General features: G+C 55.9%; 1 protein-coding gene across 4 annotated transcripts in view; it reads left to right on the top strand.

Annotated features, from left to right (window-relative positions):
• Window positions 1–4,582: 4,582 nt before the first annotated feature.
• TTLL12 (tubulin tyrosine ligase like 12) overlaps window positions 4,583–21,685 on the top strand; it is a 24,078-nt gene continuing 6,975 nt past the window's right edge. For 3 of the 4 annotated variants that reach the window (XM_026449449.1, XM_023221794.2, XM_023221793.2), the window contains exons 1-11: window positions 4,583–4,852; window positions 8,482–8,651; window positions 10,667–10,865; window positions 11,611–11,770; window positions 11,858–11,991; window positions 14,748–14,824; window positions 16,502–16,618; window positions 16,714–16,908; window positions 17,295–17,406; window positions 18,700–18,851; window positions 19,343–19,424. In XM_026449449.1, the coding sequence (XP_026305234.1) occupies window positions 4,676–4,852; window positions 8,482–8,651; window positions 10,667–10,865; window positions 11,611–11,770; window positions 11,858–11,991; window positions 14,748–14,824; window positions 16,502–16,618; window positions 16,714–16,908; window positions 17,295–17,406; window positions 18,700–18,851; window positions 19,343–19,424 (1,575 nt within the window). In that variant the 5' untranslated portion in view covers window positions 4,583–4,675. Of the gene's footprint in view, window positions 4,853–6,646; window positions 7,066–8,481; window positions 8,652–10,666; window positions 10,866–11,610; window positions 11,771–11,857; window positions 11,992–14,747; window positions 14,825–16,501; window positions 16,619–16,713; window positions 16,909–17,294; window positions 17,407–18,699; window positions 18,852–19,342; window positions 19,425–21,685 lie in introns of those variants that run through there. The other variant, XM_026449450.1, reaches the window with a different exon arrangement.

Here is a 21,685-nt window from a genome sequence, read left to right as displayed (position 1 = left end):
ACAAGATCTGACCAGTACCTGAGATAACTGAGACTCAGGCTGTCTTCCCCAGCAGGACGGGATACCTACGAGAATGTGGGCTGGGCAGGAGCCGCTGCAGCTATCTTATTACCACAAGAGGATGGTCTATTGGAGAATGAAGCTGAAAGAAAACTATGACAGTGAAGGAGATCTGGCCTGACCAAATCCATCTTGCCTTTAATATCCAAGCTGCCTGTATTAGTTCGTTTTCACACTGCTGATAAAGACTGGGCAATTTACAAAAGAAAGGGGTTGAATGGACTTAGAGTCCCACATGGTTGGGGAGCCCTCACAATCATGGCAGAAGGCAAGGAGGAGCAAGTCACATCTTACATGGATGGCAGCAGGCAAAGAGAAAGCTTGTGCAGGGAAACTCCCATTTTTATTTTTTTTTTATTTTATTGTTTTTAAGTGGAGTCTCGCTCTATTGCCCAGGCTGGAGTGCGGTGGCATGATCTCAGCTCACTGCAGCCTCCACCTCCCAGGTTCAAGCAATTCTCCTGCCTCAGCCTCCTGAGTAGCTGGGATTACTGGTGCCCACCGCCACGCCCGGCTAATTTTTATGTTTTTCAGTAGAGACAGAGTTTCACCATGTTGGCCAGGCTGGTCTCAAACTCCTGACCTCAGGTGATCCCCACCTTGGCCTCCCAAAGTGCTGGGATTACAGGTATGAACCACTGCTGCCAGCCTAAAAATAAAAATTATAAGACTGACAAAACAGACTCCTTGTTGCAATAAGATACCAAATTTCAACCTGACTCTGGCATTGCATCACATGCCCTCTGAGGGCTGCCACCTAAGAAACTTCATCTACATAACAACGGCCTTGGCTTCCACAATCCATTTATCTTAAGCATTCTTTTCTACTGACTTCTTAAATCTTTAGACAAAGCTTAACTCTGTCTGTCAGCCAACTGCCAATCAGGAAATCTCTGAATCCACCTGTGACCTGAAGCCCCCCTCCCCAAGATATTCCACCTTTTTAGATGGAAGCAATGTACACCTTCCAGGTATTGACCTATGTCTTTGCTTGTTAACAGCTGTCTCCCTAAAATGTATAAAACCAAACTATAACCCAACCACCTCAGGCACACTTTCTCAGGACCTCTTGAGACTGTACTCTGGGCCATGGTCACTCGTACTGGCCCAGAATAAACATCTTTAAATATTTTACAGAATTAGTATTTTCATCAAGTGTCAAAGACAACAGGTTTCAGTCTGTATGGTTGCTGATAATAAAATAGTTGTAAGTATGACATATACTATCTACATAGTCATGACTATAAGGCATGAGAAATAATATAGTCAGGCTGTGTGCAGTAGCTCATGCCTGTAATCCTAGCACTTTGGGAGGCCGAGGCAGGTGGATTGCTTGAGGTCAGGAGTTTGAGACCAGCCTGGCCAACATGGTGAAATCCCGTCTCTACTAAAAATACAAAAATTAGCCGGGTGTGATGGTGCGCGCCTGTAGTCCCAGTTACTTGGGAGGCTGAGGCATAAGAATCGCTTTAGCCCAGCAGGCAGAGGTTGCAGTGAGCTGAGATTGCACCATTGCACTCCAACCTGGTCAACATGCGAAACTAAAATAAATAAATAATATAGCAAAATAGCATCACAATGCTGGGCATGGGGCATGCTGGCTCACACCTGTAATTCCCGCACTTTGGGAGGCCAAGACAGGAGGATCACTTGAAATAAGGAGTTTGAGACCAGCCTGGGCAACAAAGCAAGACCTCAACTCTACAAAAGGAATTTTTAATTAGCCAGGTGTAGTGGTACACACCTAGTGTACCTCCCAGTTACTTGGGAGGCTGAGGCAGGAGGATCTCTTGAACCCAGGAGTTCAAGACTGCAGTGAGCTATGATAGAACCACTGCACTCTAGCCTGGGTGACAGAGGAAAACCCTGATTCAGAAAAAAAAAAAAAGAAAAGAAAAAAATATATATATGGGATTTTGCAATGATCAAGTCTATGAAGAAGATATTTCTTACCGAATTGCAATATAATATTGTTATTTGCTAAATAGTCACAGTGAGATCCTGCTGCCCCTGCCTACCTACAACCTGAGTGGTGCCTGTTCTGTGTCCTGCAAGATACATGTAGCCTTAGGGAAATTACAGGTCAGGTATATATGAAATGTGTGGGAAATGGAGGCAATGGTTCCACTCTACATTGGATAGAGAAGGCTGAACACTTTTGTGGCCATGGTGGTTTTGTCCCCTTTTATGTGGTATAAGTCTAGTGTATACATTAATATTTAATATTTTATTCCTACTGTGCAATATAACTTTTTCAGGAGCAATAAACTAAAACTAAAACATCCCAGAAACTCATATTTAATTATAAATTAAGTTCTGAATTTCAATTTCTCAAAGTTGATTATGAAGGTGAAACTTCCACAAAATGTCAACCTTTACCTTCCATCAGGGAGGTCAAAGATAAATCACCAGATTCAAACAAGATGACACCATTCTGATTCAGAAGCATCACATCTATCAAAAGTTAGTAATTATTTTAAGACTGTGCCTGAAAACAACAAGTGGATCTGCAGAAGTGGATTTACATATCATCCTGTAAATCATGACTCTTCACTTAGATCAAATTTTTCCTCAGAAAAGTACGTCAGTGTGATAGTATTAATAACACGTTTTTCTGACTGGGCGAGGTGGCTCACGTCTGTAATCACAGCACTTTGGGAGGCTGAGGTGGACAGATCACTTGAGGCCAGGAGTTTGAGACCAGCTTGGACAACATGGTGCAACTCTGTCCCTATTAAAAATCCAAGAAATAGCTGGGTGTGGTGGTGCATGCCTGTAATCCCAGCTACTTGGGAGTCTGAGGCGCGAGGATTGCTTGAACCCCGGAGAGAGAGGTTGCAGTGAGCTGAGATCACGCCACTGTACTCCAGCCTGGGCCACAGAGCAAGACGAGACTCTGTCTCAGAAAACAAAAAGGCCATTGCAGTGCTTCACATCTGTAATCCCAGCACTTTGGGAGGCCAAGGAGGGTAGATCACCTGAGGTGAGGAGTTCAAGGCCAGCCTGGACAACATGGTGAAACTCCGTCTCTACTAAAAATACAAAAATTAGCTGGGTATGGTGGTGCACACCTGTAGTCCCAGCTACTCAGGAGGCTGTGGCGAGAGAATTGCTTGAACCTGCGAGGTAGAGTTCCAGCATGGGTGACAATGGGGTACCCCCTTTCATATAAAAAAAAAAAAAAAAAAAGGCCAGGCGCAATGGCACATGCCTGTCATCCCAGCACTTTGGGAGGCTGAGGTGTGTGGATCACCTGAGGTCAGGAGTTCAAGACCAGCCTGACATGGTGAAACTCCATCTCTACTAAATACAAAAAATTAGCCAGGCATGGTGGCACATACCTGTAGCCCCAGCTACTTGGGAGGCTGAGGCAGGAGAATCGCTTGAACCCGGGAGGTGGAGGTTGCAGTGAGCCGAGACTGCACCATTGCACTCCATCCAGCCTGGGCAACAAGAGCAAAACTCCGTCTCTAAATAAATTAATTAATTAAAAAAATGCTTTTCTCTGCAGCCCTTGCCAACTTGAGTTCGGAAATTTGAGCCTTTGCAGACCCACCTGCTTCCTACAATGGAATTTGAACAAGTCCTCTGAACTGGTGCATTTCGTTCAAACTCAGTTCAAACATGTTATCAAAATAGCATCTGAAACTCAAAAGAATTCTCAGCCTTTTTTTTTTTTTTTTAGCAAATTACAATTCTTACAATATTACAAACAGGAAGACATTAAAATATATCCCTATGGAGCAATAAAACTCAATGAAAGTTCAAAAGAGAATGTCTTTTGAAAGTCTGTAACTGAACTGTTTTTGTCTTTTAAAGAGGGAGTCTCGCTATGTTGCGGAGGCTGGACTTGAATTCTTGGGCTCAAGCGATCCTCCCGCCTCAGCCTCCCGAGTAACTGGGACTACGTAGCCACCACCCCCAGTTCAACATCCTGACATGTAGGAGTAAACTCTTTTGACGGGTACACTTGGTCTTAATTGGACCAACTGACATTCCGATTCCAAATATAATTGAGAAGGGCCACGATTTTGCAGCATCCAAATCTGGTGAAGCACTCACAAGAATCGAGAGTTCCTTACTCCCCCGGGGCGGGGGCCCGCAAGCCCTGGGTGCCTGGTGCAGGAACAGCAGCGCCGCGTCAGCCAGTTCCCCCTTCCGGGCAGTAGGTGGAGCCTCTTCCTGTCCTGACAGCGCCAGAGATAGCCACCCCGCCCTCCCGGCATTCCCCTGGGTCGCCGCAGGCTGAGCGAGAAAAGCTCCGTCTCCATTGGGTGCACGTGCGCACACGGCGGCAGCCACACCGCAGGCGCCGCCGCAGGCGCGCGCCCCCGCCCCGCAAGCTCGCGCGCTCACGCACGCGCCTCGCTGACGCGCAGGGCCTGCCCGGGGGCCGCAGCGAAACCGGCTGGAGGCGGGCTGGGGGCGGGACGAGGGCGGGGCGGGGGAGGACCGGGAGGAGGGCGGGGCGGGGTGGGGGTCGGTGGGGAGGAGGGCGGGGCCGGGGGGGCGGGGGGGGGGGGGGGGGGGGGGGGGCGGTGCTGACGGCCGCGGGCGCTGAGGCGGGAGGGCAGGGCCGGCGGGCGGCGCCGGAGTCGGCGCGGGTGCAGGCGCCATGGAGGCCGAGCGGGGTCCAGAGCGCCCGCCTGCGGAGCGTAGCAGCCCGGGCCAGACGCCGGAGGAGGGCGCGGAGGCCTTGGCCGAGTTCGCGGCGCTGCACGGCCCGGCGCTGCGCGCTTCGGGGGTCCCCGAACGTTACTGGGGCCGCCTCCTGCACAAGCTGGAGCACGAGGTGCGGGGAAGAGCGGCGGGCACGTGCGGCTGCCGGGGTGGGAACGCGGCGGCGGGAGCCCGCGGCGCGGGGCAGGAAAGGGCGCTCCCGGGCGGTGGGAGCCGCGCTGAGCCACCCCGACCGCGTTCTGGGCAGTTCTGGAGCGGCGTGGAGTTGGGGGCCGAGGAGTGACAGCAGGAGACCAGGGTACCTGCGGCCCTGATCTGCCTGGGCCCGAGGCCGGCCGAGGGGTGCGGTGGAAACTTTAGGTCCTCCACACACCCGAGCCTCACAAAGGCCTGCGAGGAGTGAAACTCATCTCTCCCACTTCGCAGATGAGAACACTGCGGCTCCGAGGGTCCCTTCAGAGGGATTCTTTCAGCCGCTACCTCACAGGGACAACGGGAACCCTGTGAATTTGTGTAGCTGTAACTCTTGGGTTCAACGAATTCAGTGTTTTTTCATTTAATGTGAGCCTCGGGTTCCCCTCATCTTGCAGATTAAAGAAAACAGGCTGTGAGAGGTGGAGGAGAAATGTAAAGAAAAATGGAAAAGGTTGAGAAGCCTCGAGGTTCTCTCCCTTTTTGTGAGGACGGCCCATCCTGCTCACCTGCCTCCTCCACTCCAAAGCGTTTCCCACTGTCCTGGCTGGGGATGAGCCCCGGATTTGGATTGCGTGCCCAGGGGCTGAAGCCACAGCGCTTTCCCGGGCTGGCTGGGGGCTCTTTTCTTTAGCCGAGACCTGGCATCTCCTCCGGGTGCCGCCTCCCCAACTGAGATGAGCCAAGTGGCGCAGGTGATGAAGTGGAACCCCAGAGCCAAGAACAGGGCCCCGGGCCGGGAGCTAGGAGTCCCTGAGCCTGGCTGCTGGCCAGACCCTATGGTTTCTGAGCCAGTTTTTCTCTGTGTAATCCTGGTTGGACTAAGAACCTTCCTGCGGGAAATGTACAGTGAGTGGCGCTTCCTTATGCTACAGTGTCACAGAGTTTCCTCTGCCCCTCACTTCTGCCATATGCTTTCCGAGGCCCACTCTGGACCCAGGCCTGTGGTGGGTGGAAGGGACCCTGGTTTGTTCGTGAGGACAAAAGGCTTCCCATGTGCTGCGTGAAAGGAGCACAGTGGGAATGACCAGCTCCTGCCCAGCCAGCTTCCATGGTAGCACGCCCTCCCTCGGGCAGTCACTCGCCCATCTGAGTCCTGTTCTCCATCCGGGAAGGGGATGGTGAGACACCACCTGGCTCCCACACTATTGGAGGGATGGGAGGTGGCATGAGAAATATGCCCGGCACACAGGGTGGTCGCCGCTGCATTTCATCCCCTGCCCAGGCTGCCCTGCCTGCTGTTCCCCTACTAAGGGGCAGCAAGTGTTTTTCCGTGACCCTCCCCAGCCATTAAGGGCAGAGCTGAGTCACTGCTTTACCAGACACAAACCTGCAGCTCTTCCGAGGGAAGCCCGCTACTGCTGCTGGCCCAGGTGCGGGGGAGGACGCCAGAAGCAGCAGCACCACCTGCCAGTGCCATGGGCCCTTCCACCCGTGGCCATCAGCCCTCCTGCCTCACCTTAGGGTGGCTGCCCTGGAAAGGATGGGGAAGACATTTTTTTTTTCTTTTTTTTTTTTTGAGACGGAGTCTGCTCTGCCACCCAGGCTGGAGTGCAGTGGAGTGATCTCGGCTCACTGCAAGCTCCGCCTCCCAGGTTCAAAAGATTCTCCTGCCTCAGCCTTACCTAAGTAGCTGGGATTACAGGCGTGCACCACCACACCTAGCTAGTTTTTGTATTTTTAATAGAGATGGGGTTTCACCATGTTGGTCAGGCTGGTCTCGAACTCCTGACCTCATGATCTGCCCTCCTCGGCCTCCCGAAGTGTTAGGATTACAGGTGTGAGCCACCGCGCCTGGCCGAAGAGGTGTTTTTAAAATGTCTACTCTTCTGTCTGCACAAGCTTCCCATTTGCAAAACCACCCCCCTTATCTCCTGGGGAGCTCTTCCAGTCCTGCCATGAAGGGGATGTGGTTACCCCCATTTCACAGCTGGGTTGAAGCCAAGGCAGTCTTGAGGCAGACTCTCTCCCTAAGCCTCAGACTGTCCCCTGGGGATTTGGGGTACTGGGGCGGAAGCCTGAGGTCTGGATTCCAGCCCTCTGAGCCTCCCCCCAGTCCTAAACTGGAGAAGGCAGTAGCCTCCCCGGACCCACCTTGAGGACTAAAGGAGAACTGGACGCCCCTTGTCTCAGGTGCCTTGTCTCTCATGTGACCCCTGGTTTGCTCCACCCTGGGCTATCTGCCTCCAGGCCTTCGCTCTTATTCTTCCCTCTGCCTGGAGTTCCTTTCCATCCTCACCCTGTAGCCTCATGTTTAAATCTTCCCTCGGGTTATGGTTCCTCATCCGCAAAGTCTTCCCAGGCCCTCCAGGCCCCAGAGCAATTTACCTGATACTCTCAGGTGGCCTAGAACTTACTCAGCCATGAGCTCCCTGAGCGAGACCATGAGTGATTCATCCTCATGCCACCAAAGGGCAAGTCCTGCCCAGTGCACAAAAGCTGCCTGCACCCGAGTAGTTAACTAGTTTCCAACTGCCGTTTTTAATCGAGTAATGGGAAATAGGTTATCAGGAGGAACTGGCCTTTGTTGAGCCTCCGCTGTATGCCAGGACTTGATGCACGCTGTTTGATTTCATTCCGTCAGTGTCCTGAAAGGTGGATGACACCCACTCTCACAGGAGAAGAAACAGTCTCAGAAGCGTAACAATGGAACCCTTGCTTATAGAGCATTTGCTGTGGCCGGGCCCCACTCTGAGCTCTGGGTCTGAATCATCTCATCCTCCCAGTAGTCCTCAGAGAGAGGTTCTGTTATTCCCATCGTGTGGATGAGGAAACACCCACGGGATAGTTAAGTAACTTGTTCAAGGTCACTTGTCTAGGAAGTGGTGAAACCAAGATTTGAACCCACACAGCCTGGCTCCAGAATCTGCCCGGAAGCCCCCTTTGCCGGCTTGTGGCAGACAGTGCGTGAGTGTGGCTGGGCCAGGGACCCCTGTGCTCCACGCACACCGGAAGAGGTCACTTGCCTGCTTGACTAGCCATGTGAGGCAGGACAAGGCCCTTATCTTCCCATCCCACCTTGACCTGGGGCCTCACTTCCCGTTGGCCTGGAGTGGGTGAGGCTGGGCTGGAGGAGGCTTCTCTGTGAATTGACTCAGCTGTCCTAGTGTTGAAGGGTTCTTCTGTGAGGGGCACATTGGGGTGTGCCCCCAGCCACCAAGATCCTGACTCTTCCATTGACTTCTCTGCCTTTGGGGCCTCTCTTTCCCTGTAATGTGAAGAGGGTGGACTGCAGATACCTCCAGCCAGTCCTTGAGGTCCCATCTCCATGCACAGCATCCGGTGGGACAAGGGGCTCTGGATGACAGCTCAGGCGATGGTGGGGTACGTTAGATCCCCATTCTGACCCTGAAATCTCCAGGAGCTTCAGTGTGCCCACCCATAAGACTGTGTGTAGTTGCATTAAACAGGTTCCACTCCTCTGAAGGAGACAAGTTTGTCCTTGAAGCCTGGGTGTGGCACCCTGGGTGGCTTTCTGGAGCTGGTGGTGAAGGCATTAGGGTGGGGTCTCCTGCCCATGCCCCTGCTGACCTGAGCTCTGGCCCCCAGGTTTTCGACGCTGGGGAGGTGTTTGGGATCATGCAAGTGGAGGAAGTGGAAGAGGAGGAGGACGAGGCAGCCCGGGAGGTGCGGAGAAAGCAGCCCAACCCGGGGAGCGAGCTGTGCTACAAGGTCATCGTGACCAGGGAGAGCGGGCTCCAGGCAGCCAACCCCAACAGGTAGGAGCCTGGCCAGAGACACCACCATGACCCTCACCTGGTGAAAGGTGGGAGATGCAGTAATGTAGATTCTCCTGGACATCTTCCTCAGGACAGCTCTGTGGCAAGCACATGTGGCCAGTGGTTGTCCATCCGGGCTTCAGAGTAGTGTCCATGGCAACACAGAGCATTCCTATGGTGACCGGATGGACTGTGGCCTGACAGCCTCTCCCAGCAGTCTCATTGTCACAGTGGTCCTGCTACAGGGGATTAGGAGTTCGTTTTGCCCGAGGTCACCCTCCAGGTTAAGGGTGCAGGTCAGCCTTACTCCTCCACGGTCAAAGCCCCTTTCTGGTCCTGCTGAATTGGAATCTGGGCTGGGCCCTGGAACACCTGAGGACCTGAGACCCAGAGCAGGCCTGGCCTTGCCAAGGGCCATGGAGTAGTTAGGGCAGAGCTGAGACTGTACCCCAGGCTTCCTGCCCCTAGGGACCAAGAGTGGCTATCCCTAGGACAGGCCTGCAGGCCCCTCCGCCACAGGTTTTGTGGACCCTCGGAGAAACTTGCCGGGCGCCTGTGTCCATGCACAGCTCTTTGGGCAGGCGTCTGGTCTCTTCTTCGGAGCTTCTCCCGCCGCCTCCTCCAGCTGTGAGTGGGCAGTAGCAAGTCACCCCAGAAATATGGAGAGCCCAGCACCCCCGCCCATGCGTGCTCGGGCTCACCCTCCCCTTCAGGTTCAGTGAAGTGAGTTCTGTGCCGCTCAGGCCCAAGAACAGGTGAATTCAATGCATTCACCTGTTGCATTGAACAACACGTTCTCTGCAAGCCCTTGGAGCTCCCAGCTCACATTCTGTCTCGGGCCTACAACCACAGAACCCGCTGCCAGCCACGCTGTGGGTGGTGGGAGGCTGGGAATCCAGAGTCTCGGATTTGGAGGCTGAGTGTTCATTTCAGCCTCACCTGCTTCTGGGCCTTTCTGCTTCCAGGCCTTCATCCCCCCGAGTCTCCCCTGATTGCCAGGTCCCAACAGGCTCTCCATCCGCATCCCCATACCTCTCTTTGTACAGCACCCCTTGTTGCACGTGCCAAGGGTCACCCCGAAGGCCTGGCTCTGCCCTGCATCCTGTGGTCACCCACTCTAGCATAAGTGCAAGAGTAAACCCACTTATTTTAGGACGGGCCAACAAAACTCATGTAAGCACAAGAAGATAAATACTCCTGAACTTGCCCCCCAGCCTAAGAACTGGAACATTGGTTGTCCCTTTCATGTTAAAAAGGGAACAGAGACGGAGGCAAGCTGGGGGCTGCTTTGCCCTTTAGGCACCTGTTTGGTGCCTCCTAATCCGGCAGGGCTCTGGGAGGATTATGGTCAGCCCTGTGTCCTACAGGTAGGGACGGCTCGTCCTGTGCCACAGCCCCGACATGCTTCTGTAGGGGCTCAGCTGCAGGGATCCTGTGTGCGGGGACTGGAAGCCTCTCCCACAAAAAAGCCTTAGTGCTTCCAGAAGACCTGGCCGCGTGGGCGAGACCTGTGTGGTAGCCCCCGTGCTGTCTGCCTGCGCTGGCCTCCGGCGTGTAGGGCCTTTGCTTTTGTTGAGCAGCTGTGGTGTACCCGGCCTGCAGGCAGCGAGATGGGAAGCGTGGGCCAGCCCTGCAGTGGCCCGAGGTCCAGGTTCATGCTAGTGACTGCCGGTGTGTTTATTGCAAGTGCTTGGTGGACAGTAGGTATACCACGTATCTAGTCTCATCTGCTGCTGTGACAGCCTGGTGACAGGCGGTAGAGACCCCTGCTGCCCTGTTTGAGAAGCTTGAAGAGGAGGAGGTGCTTGCTCAGGATCACACAGGGAGTGAACAGCAGCGCCAGCACCTGACCCAGGCCCACTGGAGTCCAAACTGGGCATAACTACGGCACCCGGCAGACCAAATCTCAGGAAGCTTGAGTCCTGGTCCCAACACAGCCCTGGGCCTCTTCCTCCCCCCACTTCCCTTTGCCCCATGCCTGCCCGGCAACCTCACATTGTGGCCTATGCCCGCAGCATCTTCCTCATCGACCACGCCTGGACTTGCCGTGTGGAGCATGCACGCCAGCAGCTGCAGCAGGTGCCCGGGCTGCTGCACCGCATGGCCAACCTGATGGGCATTGAGTTCCACGGTGAGCTGCCCAGTGCGGAGGCTGTGGCCCTGGTCCTGGAGGAGATGTGGAAGTTCAACCAGACCTACCAGCTGGCCCATGGGGTGAGTGGGTAGCTGGGCCCCGGGGACGGGGAGGACAGGCATGGGCACAGACCTCTGCTGCCCTGTGCCATCAGGCTGGGTGAGGGGCTGTCCAGAGCAAATAGCTCACTTTCTCCTGTGGCTTCCTAAGGAGCGTGCTATCCTGGGGACTTGGGCCCAGCTGACCCCTGAGCTCACAGGACGCAGCCCTCTCAGACTCCTAAACTCAGAGGGCCCAGATGACTCAGCTGCCTCTTTCCTGGCCCCTCTGATTCTGTCACTCTCTTAAAAGCCCTCAGCCATTCCTCACCCACCCCTGGTGGCCTCTCCGCGGACTCACCCCATGCTCCAGCCCCTCACCACTGTTAGTTTAGGAAGAGACAGCTGCTTGTTTCTCATGATTTTACCTTAGATATCACCTCCTCCAGGGAGCCTTCCTTGAGCTCAAAGACTACTCCCCCCACCCCCCAATTACCCACAAACCCAGATACAACCCTACGGGTGCTGGGCTGTGTGCCTTGTTACCAAACGCCCTTTTACCACGAGTTGTCACACTGCGTTACCCAGGCCTGTGTCCTGGTGTGCTAAGGCAGGGCTGCTGTCCCGGAGCCCCTAGCTTAGCTAAAGGGCCTGGAGTATATGTGAGGGGGCCTCCAAGATCAGAGAGGTGGCTGTGGGCTGATGGGTGCTCGATGTCTGGGTTCCAGAAGGGAGTTCCAGTAGGCGGACGGGTGAGCGACGAGTGCCATATGTGCTCTGTCTGCAGACAGCCGAGGAGAAGATGCCGGTGTGGTATATCATGGACGAGTTCGGTTCGCGGATCCAGCACGCAGACGTGCCCAGTTTTGCCACGGCACCCTTCTTCTACATGCCCCAGCAGGTGGCCTACACGCTGCTGTGGCCCCTGAGGGACCTGGACACTGGCGGTAAGTCAGCACCTGCCCATCCTGGAAGAGGGGCCTCAGCCCAGTGTCCTGTCACCCTCTCTGATGGGCACACGTGTCTTGGCACAGAGGAGGTGACCCGAGACTTTGCCTACGGAGAGACAGACCCCCTGATCCGGAAGTGCATGCTGCTGCCCTGGGCCCCCACCGACATGCTGGACCTCAGCTCCTGCACGCCGGAGCCACCCGCCGAGCACTACCAGGTGCAGCCCTCCTCCACCCCAGGGCCTGTCTGCTTGGTAGCTTCCAGAATGTTCTCTGTACAGACACCAAATATTATCAAACGCCAGCCGGGTGCCAGGCCCTGAGCCAGTTACCATGGGAGGCATAGAGAGTTTTGGGAGCCTCTGAGAGACGAGGGGCTCAGAGAGTGAACACAAGCTGCCTGCGGCTGTGCGACTGAGGCTTCAGATCCCAGGGTGCCTGGTGCTCCCTCAGGAAGGAGGGGGCTGTGCAGTTGGTCTTGGCCGTGAACCCCACTCAGCCCCATCCTCATCTCACTGAGGCACAGAAACACCCTGTGTTCACATATCGCGTGCCTCCCTCACTCAGCAGGCCTGCAAGTTGCCATCACGGTCACTGTTACTGATAACAAAAGTGCTTTCAGTCTCGGTCAGGGCCCCAAGGGACCCAGCTGGCCACTCGGAAGTGCCTGACTGGAGGTAAGAGCTCATCCAGGCCCCATACTAGGAGGCTGGCGGGTTAGGGAGCCAGAGTTGGCGAGGCCCCAGTGCCAGGGGAGGAAGAGGAGCCTATGGGAACATAGCCACCTCCAGGACCAGTCAGGGCTGGGAAGGGGGTTCCTACCCTGACCCGTCTCTCCTCCTTCCCTTCCCCTCTCATCTGTTGCTGCTTCCGTAGGCTGGAACCAGCCTACAGGGGAGCCTGTGCTTAGTACTTTGTGGCCATGTGCCACTCAGTTCCTTACAATTTTACAGTTCTGTTTTTATCTTGATTTTACTGAGGATGAGGACATTGAGACACAGAGAGGTTAAGTCACTTGCCAAGGGTCACACAGCGGGTGGAAGAGCTGGAGTCCAGAACCAAGGGGACCTGGCGGCTTGTGGGCTGAGGCTGCAGGCTTGCCCCACGGTGACTGAAGTCGTCCTTTCTGCACACCAGGCGCTAAGTGCCTCGGAGGGTTGTGGGAAGGGTTAGATGAGTGGGCGCGTGGGGTGGTGGTGTGTTTGTGTGGGCACTCCTGACTGCAGGGGTGGGCTGTAGGGGGACCTCCTTTCACTTTGGTCTAAGTCAGTGATGATTGAACCAACCATGCCAAAATCAAGGGGGTCAGTCTTACTGGTTCAAAGGGTGCTTACAAGCCTCCCGGAGCCCCTGCACCAGGAAGGTGCTTAGTACACGTTTGCCTGAAAAAGTGAATGCGTTTGTGGATGCAACTGGAGGGACGAACGCTTCCTGGTCTTGGGCTTGTTTGTTAATGGAACAGGAACTAAAGTTCGTGTTTTCCTTGGGAAGCTCTGTGCTGACCAGGAAGAGAAGATACGAGGCCAGGTGTCCTTTTTTTCCCATTTGACCCTTCACAATCAGGTCTGTGCTCTGGGCCCAGGATTGCCTGTGTCCATTAGCTATGGCTGGGTAACAAGTAACTCCAAAACTTAGCACCTTAAAACAGCAAACATTTATTCTCTCACACGATTTCTGTGGGCCAGGAGTTCAGGAGTGGCTCAGCAGGGTGCCTCAGGTCTCCCTCGAGATACACAGGCTGCCCGTCAGGCTGCGGCCCCGCTTCTGTACGGCATATGTGCATGCCTGCTGTGTTGGTGCTGGCTGTTGGCAGGAGGCCTGGGCTCCCTGCCTTGTGGGCCTCTCTGTTGGAGTGCTCGGGTGTCCCCAGGATGTGGCACCTGGTTTCTCCCAGAGCAAGCGATCCTAGGGAGAGAGCGAAGAGGAAGCCTCCGGCTTCATGGCCTTGTCACAGGAGCAACCCTGTCCCTTCCACCCTTGTCCTGCTTATTAGAAGCAACTCAGAGGTGGATGCGGCTCTGCCTTTGGAAGAGTGTCAAAGAGTTTGTAGGCATGTTTTAATCTTTTTTTTTTTTTTTTTTTAAAGATGGGGTCTTGCTTTTGTCCAGGCTAGAGTACAGTGGCATCATCCTAGCTAACTGCCACCTCTAATTCCTGGGTTCAGGCAATCCTCCTGCCTCAGCCTCCCAAGTAGCTGGAATTCCAGGCAACGGCCACCAAGCCCCGCGAATTATTTACTTTTTCTGTAGAGACGAGGTCTCAGTATGTTGCCCAGGCTGGTCCTACACGCCTGGGCTCAGGCAGTCTTCCATCTCAGCTTCCTAAAGTACAGGCATTACTGGCTTGAGCCACCATGTGCAGCACATGGGCATGTTTTAAATCATCACACTGCTGAAGCTCCGGACAGCCCTCGGGGCTCCTAGGACTAAGCAGCTCCTCCCAGGAGGAGTTTAGCACCTTCTTTCCCCGTGTGATTTCGAAGTAGCATTGAGAAGATGTGCAGCAATGTTTACCTGGTTCTTTTGGGGCCTGGAGCCCCAGAATCCTGGGGTGAGGGGGTGGTTAGAGGCTTTGGGGTGTTGGGAGGGAGGAGCAGCCATACGCCCCGTGAGGCCTTAGAACCTGACACCAGGCAGGGAGCCTTGTGTCCCCTCCCTCTCTTTTCTTTTTTTTTTTTTTTTGAGATGGAGTCTCACAGTCTTTCCCAGGCTGGAGTGCAGTGGCGCGATCTTGGCTCTCTGCAACCTCTGCCTCTTGGGTTCAAGCGATTCTCCTGCCTCAGCCTCCTGATTTTTATATTCTTAGTAGAGTCAGGGTTTTGCCATGTTGGCCAGGCTGGTCTTGAACTCTTGACATCATGCGATCCACCTGCCTTGGCCTCTCAAAGTGCTGGGATTATGGGAAAGAGCCACCACGCCCGGCCTTCCCCTCCCTTCCTTGACCTCATCTCTACCTCCGGTGTGTTTCCTTCTAGGCCATTCTGGAGGAAAACAAGGAGAAGCTGCCACTTGACATCAACCCCGTAGTGCACCCCCACGACCACATCTTCAAGTGCGTAGCCCCCACTCCTTGGCCTGAGACGTGTCCCCAATTGCCGCCTCCCACGCTTCGTGATTCCCATAGCCCCAGAACAGTGCTTGGCACATGGCGCACAGCAAGTCAGCTGTGTCCTGTCTGGGCGCTGCAGTGACAAGGGCAGGGAGTGGAGTTCTTGGGATCCCAGAGAAAATGCTGCGGAAAGTGCAAGAGTGAGCACGGCTTTCCGGAGATTTTTTTTTTTTTTTTGGAGACGGAATCTCCCTCTGTCACCAAGGCTGGAGTGCAGTGGCACAATCTCAGCTCACCGCGACCTCTGCCTCCCAGGTTTCACACCTCACCCATGAGGCCAGGTGCGGCGGCTCACACCTGTGATCCCAGCACTTTGGGAGTCCCAGCCAGGCAGATCACCTGAGGTCGGGAGTTCAACACCAGCCTGGCCAGCATGGTGAAACCCCATCTCTACTAAAAATACAAAAAAAAAAAAAAGTATGGCACAGTGGCGGGCGCCTGTAATCACAGCTACTCGGGAGGCTGAGGAGGAAGAATCTTTTGAAGCCTCTTCCTGTAGTGAGCTGAGATCAGGCCATGGCACTCCAGCCTGGGCTACAGAGCAAGACTCCTTCTTAAAAAAAAATAAAATAAAAACATCCTTGAAAGTTAAAAATAGGACTAGACCATGGAAATGCTGGCAGTGGGTAGAGGGTCCCCTGGGCAGAAGCGTCGGCCATACCGGTCCCCATCCCACCCCGTCTTCTGGGCACCAAGGGGTCCCATTACCAACCCTGCATGCCATGGGGCTGCTCCACTTACCCGGATACCATGCTCATCCAGTCCTGGAACCCAACACCAGCCAGGCCTGTGCGTGCCGGCCCTCCCCAAAGCGGGGAGCCTTTGCTGGCTGGGAACATGCTGGGCACCTACAACAGCCACCCGGGCTGCCAGGAGGGGCCCCTGCCGAGAGGCTGCAGGTGTGGCTGGTGAGTTAAGGAAGGCCAGGCCAGAAGGTCCAGGCTGGACACCTTGTGGAAACAGGCACAGGTGAGGACCCAGAGATGCAGAGCAGGTTCCGCCGTAGCCTTCACAGGAGCCCCTCCCTGAGGCTCCCAGATACTCCCCTTGGCTGCCTAAATTTGGTCCAGCCAGGAACAGGCAGCCTGCTCCACTCTGTCCCCTCCACCTGTCCTGAGGGCTTTCCTCCCTGCTGGCGTCTGCCCCAGCCGGGCAGCCCAGGGGCTCTTGCTGAGACATGAGTCTGGTGGTGACGTGGCCGGGGCCTAAGGTCCCTCCACCTCCTCTGGGGCAGAGGCCTCATGGAGGCCCTTGGTGTGCCCGTGTGAGATTGGAGGCCCTGGGTTCATCCTTTTTCCGTGTGAGAGGAAAGAACTAGCACATAATAAACACCCAAATTATGCCATTTAATTTTAACGACAAATGTGAGGTGGATGGTGTGGTCCAGTCCTGAAGATGAGGAACCAGGAGTCACAAGGGTACGGGTTGCCCCCCTCCCTCGGCAGATCGGAGGCAGCAGGTTCTGAACCTGGGCTGTCCAACATCGTGACTCGAACCCAGGACTCGCCTCTGCCACATTAACTTCAAAACAGGGAGGGGAGTCCCTGAGCTAGGGGTGGTGCTGGAGTCCCACTTGGACACTTCGGAGCCGGGGTTACCCAGCTTGGGCTCTCCCCACAGGGTCTACACGGATGTGCAGCAGGTGGCCAGCAGCCTCACCCACCCGCGCTTCACCCTCACCCAGAGCGAGGCAGACGCCGACATCCTGTTCAACTTCTCACACTTCAAGGACTACAGGTGAGGGCACCTCTGGCCACAGGAGTCCTCCCAGTCAGGGCCTCTAGGCACTGCCGGCCTCCCCTTGAGCTGGTGCACCTGCCTCCGCCCTGCAGGAAACTCAGCCAGGAGAGGCCGGGCGTGCTGCTGAACCAGTTCCCCTGCGAGAACCTGCTGACTGTCAAGGACTGCCTGGCCTCCATAGCGCGCCGGGCCGGCGGCCCTGAGGGCCCAGCCTGGCTGCCCCGAACCTTCAACCTGCGCACCGAGCTGCCCCAGTTTGTCAGCTACTTCCAGCAGCGAGAAAGGTGGTAAGTCTCAGACACGGCATCGGCACGCTCCATGGCCCTTTCCCCCAGCCCAGCCTCTGTGTCCACCTTTGTGCTCCGTGAGCACCCACTGTGGAAACCGTGGTGCGGGAGCCGAGCTCTGGGCCCCAAATGTCACGGCTGGCCTCATGGACTGCAGGACCTCTCCAGGGTTTTGCTGGGGCTGTCCTCTCCACCGCAGCACAGCTCCCTGGGCTCTGGCAAACCCCTCCTCGTTCCCCAAGCCCCTGCCTCTGACAGCTCCTCTCTGGTGCCCACTCAGTTCCCAAGGAGAAGTGGGCCACCCACTTCTGCCGCTGTGTCCTGGGGTGGCATCATCTGGGAACTCAGGCCCCAGGTGCCACCCAGACAGCCCTTCTGCTCCCCAGGGGCGAGGACAACCACTGGATCTGCAAGCCCTGGAACCTGGCTCGCAGCCTGGACACCCACGTCACCAAGAGCCTGCACAGCATCATCCGGCACCGAGAGAGCACCCCAAAGGTGGGCCCTGCAGCCCAGGAGCCCCGGGGCAGAGGGGACCAAGTGTCATGGTCCTCATGGACAGGTCCAGGCTGGGCAAGGTGGCTTACACCTATAATCTCAGCACTCTGGCAAGCGGAGGAGGAACACTTGAGCCCAGGGGATTGTGGCTGCAGTGAGCTGTGATCGTGCCACTGCACTCCACCCTGGGCGACAGAGCAAGACCCTGTCTTTAAAAAAAGAACTGTCCTGGGTGTGACTGCCCTCCAAGTCCTTACCACATAGTGTGCCAGGTATGGCTGCCCAGCAGGATGAGGTGACTGAGCCTGGACAAGGAGCCTCTCAGAGCCGTGGTAAAGATTCGTGGTGAGGGGACATCCAGAGGCAGTATTGCAGGGCACAGAATCCGCCTGGGCTGTATACCTTGTCAGAGGCTGGCAGGAAATGCATCACAAGGATGATTGTAATGGAGACTTCAGGCTGTGGGGTGGGGTGGATGGAATTATGGGTGAGAATTTATATTCCATTTCAATTAAAAATGGATATAAAGACTTTGCTGCAGAGCGCGGTGGCTCACGCCTGTAATCCCAGCACTTTGGGAGGCCAAGGTGGGCGGATCACCTGAGGTCAGGAGTTCGAAACCAGCCAGGCCAACATGGAGAAACCCCTTTCTACTAAAAATACAGAAATTAGCTGGGCGTGGTGGCGGGCACCTGTAATCCCAGCTACTTGGGAGGCTGAGGCAGGAGAATCACTTGAACCTGGGAGGCAGAGGTTGCAGTGAGCTGAGATTGTGCCATTGCACTCCAGCCTGGGTGACAGAATGAAACTCTGTCTCAAAAAAAAAGGGCCGGGCACGGGCACAGTGGCTCACACCTGTAATCCCAGCACTTGGGGAGGCCGATGCGGACAGATCACAAGGTCAGGAGATTGAGACCATCCTGGCCCACACAGTGAAACCCCGTCTTTACTAAAAATACAAAAACTTAATTGGGCATGGTGACGGGCGCCTGTAGTCCCAGCTACTTGGGAGGCTGAGGTGGGAGAATGGCCTGAACCCGGGAGGCGGGGCTTGCAGTGAGCCCAGATCACGCCACTGCACTCCAGCCTGGGCGACAGAGCGAGACTGTCTCAAAATAAAAAAAGACTTTGCGGCAACCTTGGCAGGTTTGAAAAGGCAGAAGGAGGAGTAAAGGGCAGCCCTGTCTTTGCCCCCTGCGTGGTTTTGTGTGCTCAGGAGCCCCAGAGTGCTCTGTCCTGGCCCAGCAGAGGGGAGACGAGGGCCACCAGTGAGCTTGCGCCTGTGTCCTCCAGGTTGTGTCCAAGTACATTGAAAGTCCTGTATTGTTCCTTCGAGAAGACGTGGGGAAGGTGAAGTTTGACATCCGCTACATCGTGCTGCTGCGGTCAGTGAAGCCCCTGCGCTTGTTCGTGTATGATGTGTTCTGGCTGCGGTTCTCCAACCGGTAAGTGGAGGGCTGGCTGGGTCCAGGGTCAGGGAGCTGGGGGACCGGGTGGAGGTAGCGGGTGAGCGATGGGCCCTTTTTGGAATCAGAAAGTGTAGTTGGAAGGTGCCCTCCATCACTCACCCCGCAAGCGGCCCTTGGAGCTTGTCTCCCTGCGTGGTAGTTGGCGGTGACCTGCCCTGCCCACATCAGAGTTCTGGCATTGCCCATGGTAATGGATGTGAACATTCTTTGTAAAATGGGCACCCACGTGAGAACCAGGTGCCGTTTTAATGGACCTGCAGAGACTTCACAGCTAGTATCTCACTCACCTCCACCCCAGCTCAGTGAGGCCGTGGGGCTCCCCCGCCCACACAAACAAGGGAACAGGCTCCCGCCTGGGCAGCAGGTGGTCCTGCCCCAAGCCCTGAGCTCCTAGCTGGGAAGGTTGAGTGGGTGGCACCTCGCAGGGACAAGGCTGGCTCAAGAACCCACACACGCTTGTCTTCCAGGGCCTTCGCACTCAACGACCTAGATGACTACGAGAAGCACTTCACAGTCATGAACTACGACCCCGACGTGGTGCTGAAGCAGGTAGGGCCTGAGGGAGGTGCAGAGCAGGTTCACACGGAGGCCAGGGCACACCCAGACCCCACCCCGCCCACACTGCCTCCTGGGAGGACTGGCACACGGGCCGGTCCCAGGAGCCGCCTCCTGAGTTCCTGCTATGGAAGGTGATTGTTAGCATTGCCATGATGAGCCGGGCTGGGTTCTGTGTTGTCTCAGGTAGGCCTCCGGGTACTCGCTGTGTTTGAGATGATGTGGACACGGGGGGATGTGTCCAGCAGCAGGTGGAGAGAGAGTGTTCCCAGCCAGGGCTTAATCCTCACCGCCACTTCAACCGGAAAAGCACACCGTGTGAGCGCCAGGGCAGGCAGGGCTGGGAGGCACAGAGACGCATATACTGGGAGGCCCCACCTGGTCCAGCTGCCCGCTGGCCCGTGACCCTGCCCGGGTCTAGGACCTCCTGTTCTCCCTGGTGCACAGTGCTGAGCAGTGCCCTGTGCAGTGGGCACTCAGTGAATGGCAGCTCCACCATCTGAGCACCTGGAGCTCAGGGGCATCTGGACAAAGGCCCTTCCAAGGTGGGGGCGAGAAACCAGAGCTGGCCAGCCAGTGCATGGGGACAGGTAGGCACAGCCTCCACAGAAGCAAGAGGCCAGCTCTGGGTACAGGAAGGAAGAAAGGAAGTCCTGGAAGGCCTCTGTGACCTGACTGGTTAATAAGTGTTTCAGATGCACACAACACCTACCCCACCCCCCTGCCTATCACCAGCCTTGCAGGCGCCCTGGACTCCCCACGCAGCCAGCCCCAGCGCTCCCTGGCTCCTGAATCGTGCGGCTGTCATTCCCAGGCATGTCTTGATTCTTTGCAGCACGAGTATGTCCCTGACCATTCAAGCTGCTGTTTTGCTTACTTAGGTTTTTTCTTTTGTTTTGTTTTGTTGAGAGACAGTGTCTCACTCTGTCACCCAGGCTGGAGTGCAGAGGCGTGATCTCGGCTCACTGCAATCTCAGTGTCCTGGGTTTAAGCCATCCTTCTGCCTCAGCCCCCTAAAGTAGCTGGGACTACGGGCACGCACCTCCACGCCCAGCTAATTTTTTTGTATTTTTAGTAGAGACGGGGTTTCGCCATGTTGCCCAGGCTTGTCTCAAACTCCTGGACTCAAGCGATCTACCTGCCTCGGCCCCACAAAGTGCTGGGATTACAGACATGAGCCACCACGCCCTGCCTCCTACTTAGATTTTTATGTAAATACCATCTTGTGGAGCGGATCCTTCTGCAGCTCGCTTTGTTGGCTGAGTGGTGTGTTTTGAGGCTCAGGGTTGTTGCTAAGGGTGGCTACAGGTGGTTATCCGAGGTCTCCGCTAACAATAAACCGTGGCACGTGAACACGCGTGGAGGCACCTGTCCATGCCCAAGTCTGAGGAGTCCTCTGGAGGACTTGGAGAAGGGGCCCTGCCATGGCCTGGTGACTGTACCAGCACACACTCCTCACAGGGACCCAGAGGTCCTGTTGCTTCTGTCCCTCTTATCCTTGCCTGTGTTGAAGCCTACTCCCTGGGACCGAGAGCCCCCAGCAGGCCCCAGGACGTTGTTGGAAGTCGCCCTCAGGTTCCGAGCCCCTCCCTTCTGTACTGCGGGGGTCATCCCAAGAGCCCTCTCCTGGAGCCCTGGGCCTGGGGACGTGCGTCCAGCACGGCGTGGATGGCGGGCTTCCGTAGGGGCCTTTCCTGGCTTGTCCTTTACTGGGAGAAACCTGAGCCAACTGCCACCTTCATCGGGTGTGTTTTGGGTAAAGTCTTGAGGCCAAAAAGATCTTGCGTCCCTCAAGCACTCTGAGCTGGTGCTGAGCCAGGGCACAGGCGGGCCCCGCGGGGGTTCTGAGCTCCGCCTCCTTCGCACTGTGCTGAGCTGAGTGTGAGGGCGGGTGCTGGCTCGGGCTCTGCAGTTTCTGGAGCTCTCGATGTTCAGTGTCTCGCGTGAGCTTCACAGCCGCCTGGCAAAGTCAGTTTACTGGGCAGGGCACATTTATCCACTTCACAGAGGAGGAAACGGGCTCAGAGAAGTTAATCTGTTTGTCTAGAGTCACGCAGTAAGACCCGGACCCCAGACTCCATCTCCTACCTCCTGTTTGGACCCTGAGGGGCTGGGGCTGGCTGCCTGCTCCTGGAACCCCCACCCACCCAATGTCAGAAGCTCCTGGTCCAGGCAGTGGCAGGCTGCCTGCTCCCCTGCCCGGCAGGGCCTGTGCGGAACCTGATGATGGGCCCTGTGTGGGGCCTGATGATGGG

This window comes from Piliocolobus tephrosceles, chromosome 19 (assembly GCF_002776525.5).
Source record: "Piliocolobus tephrosceles isolate RC106 chromosome 19, ASM277652v3, whole genome shotgun sequence".
Lineage (NCBI taxonomy): Eukaryota > Metazoa > Chordata > Mammalia > Primates > Cercopithecidae > Piliocolobus > Piliocolobus tephrosceles.
This window is presented reverse-complemented; position numbering and strand designations above follow the sequence as displayed.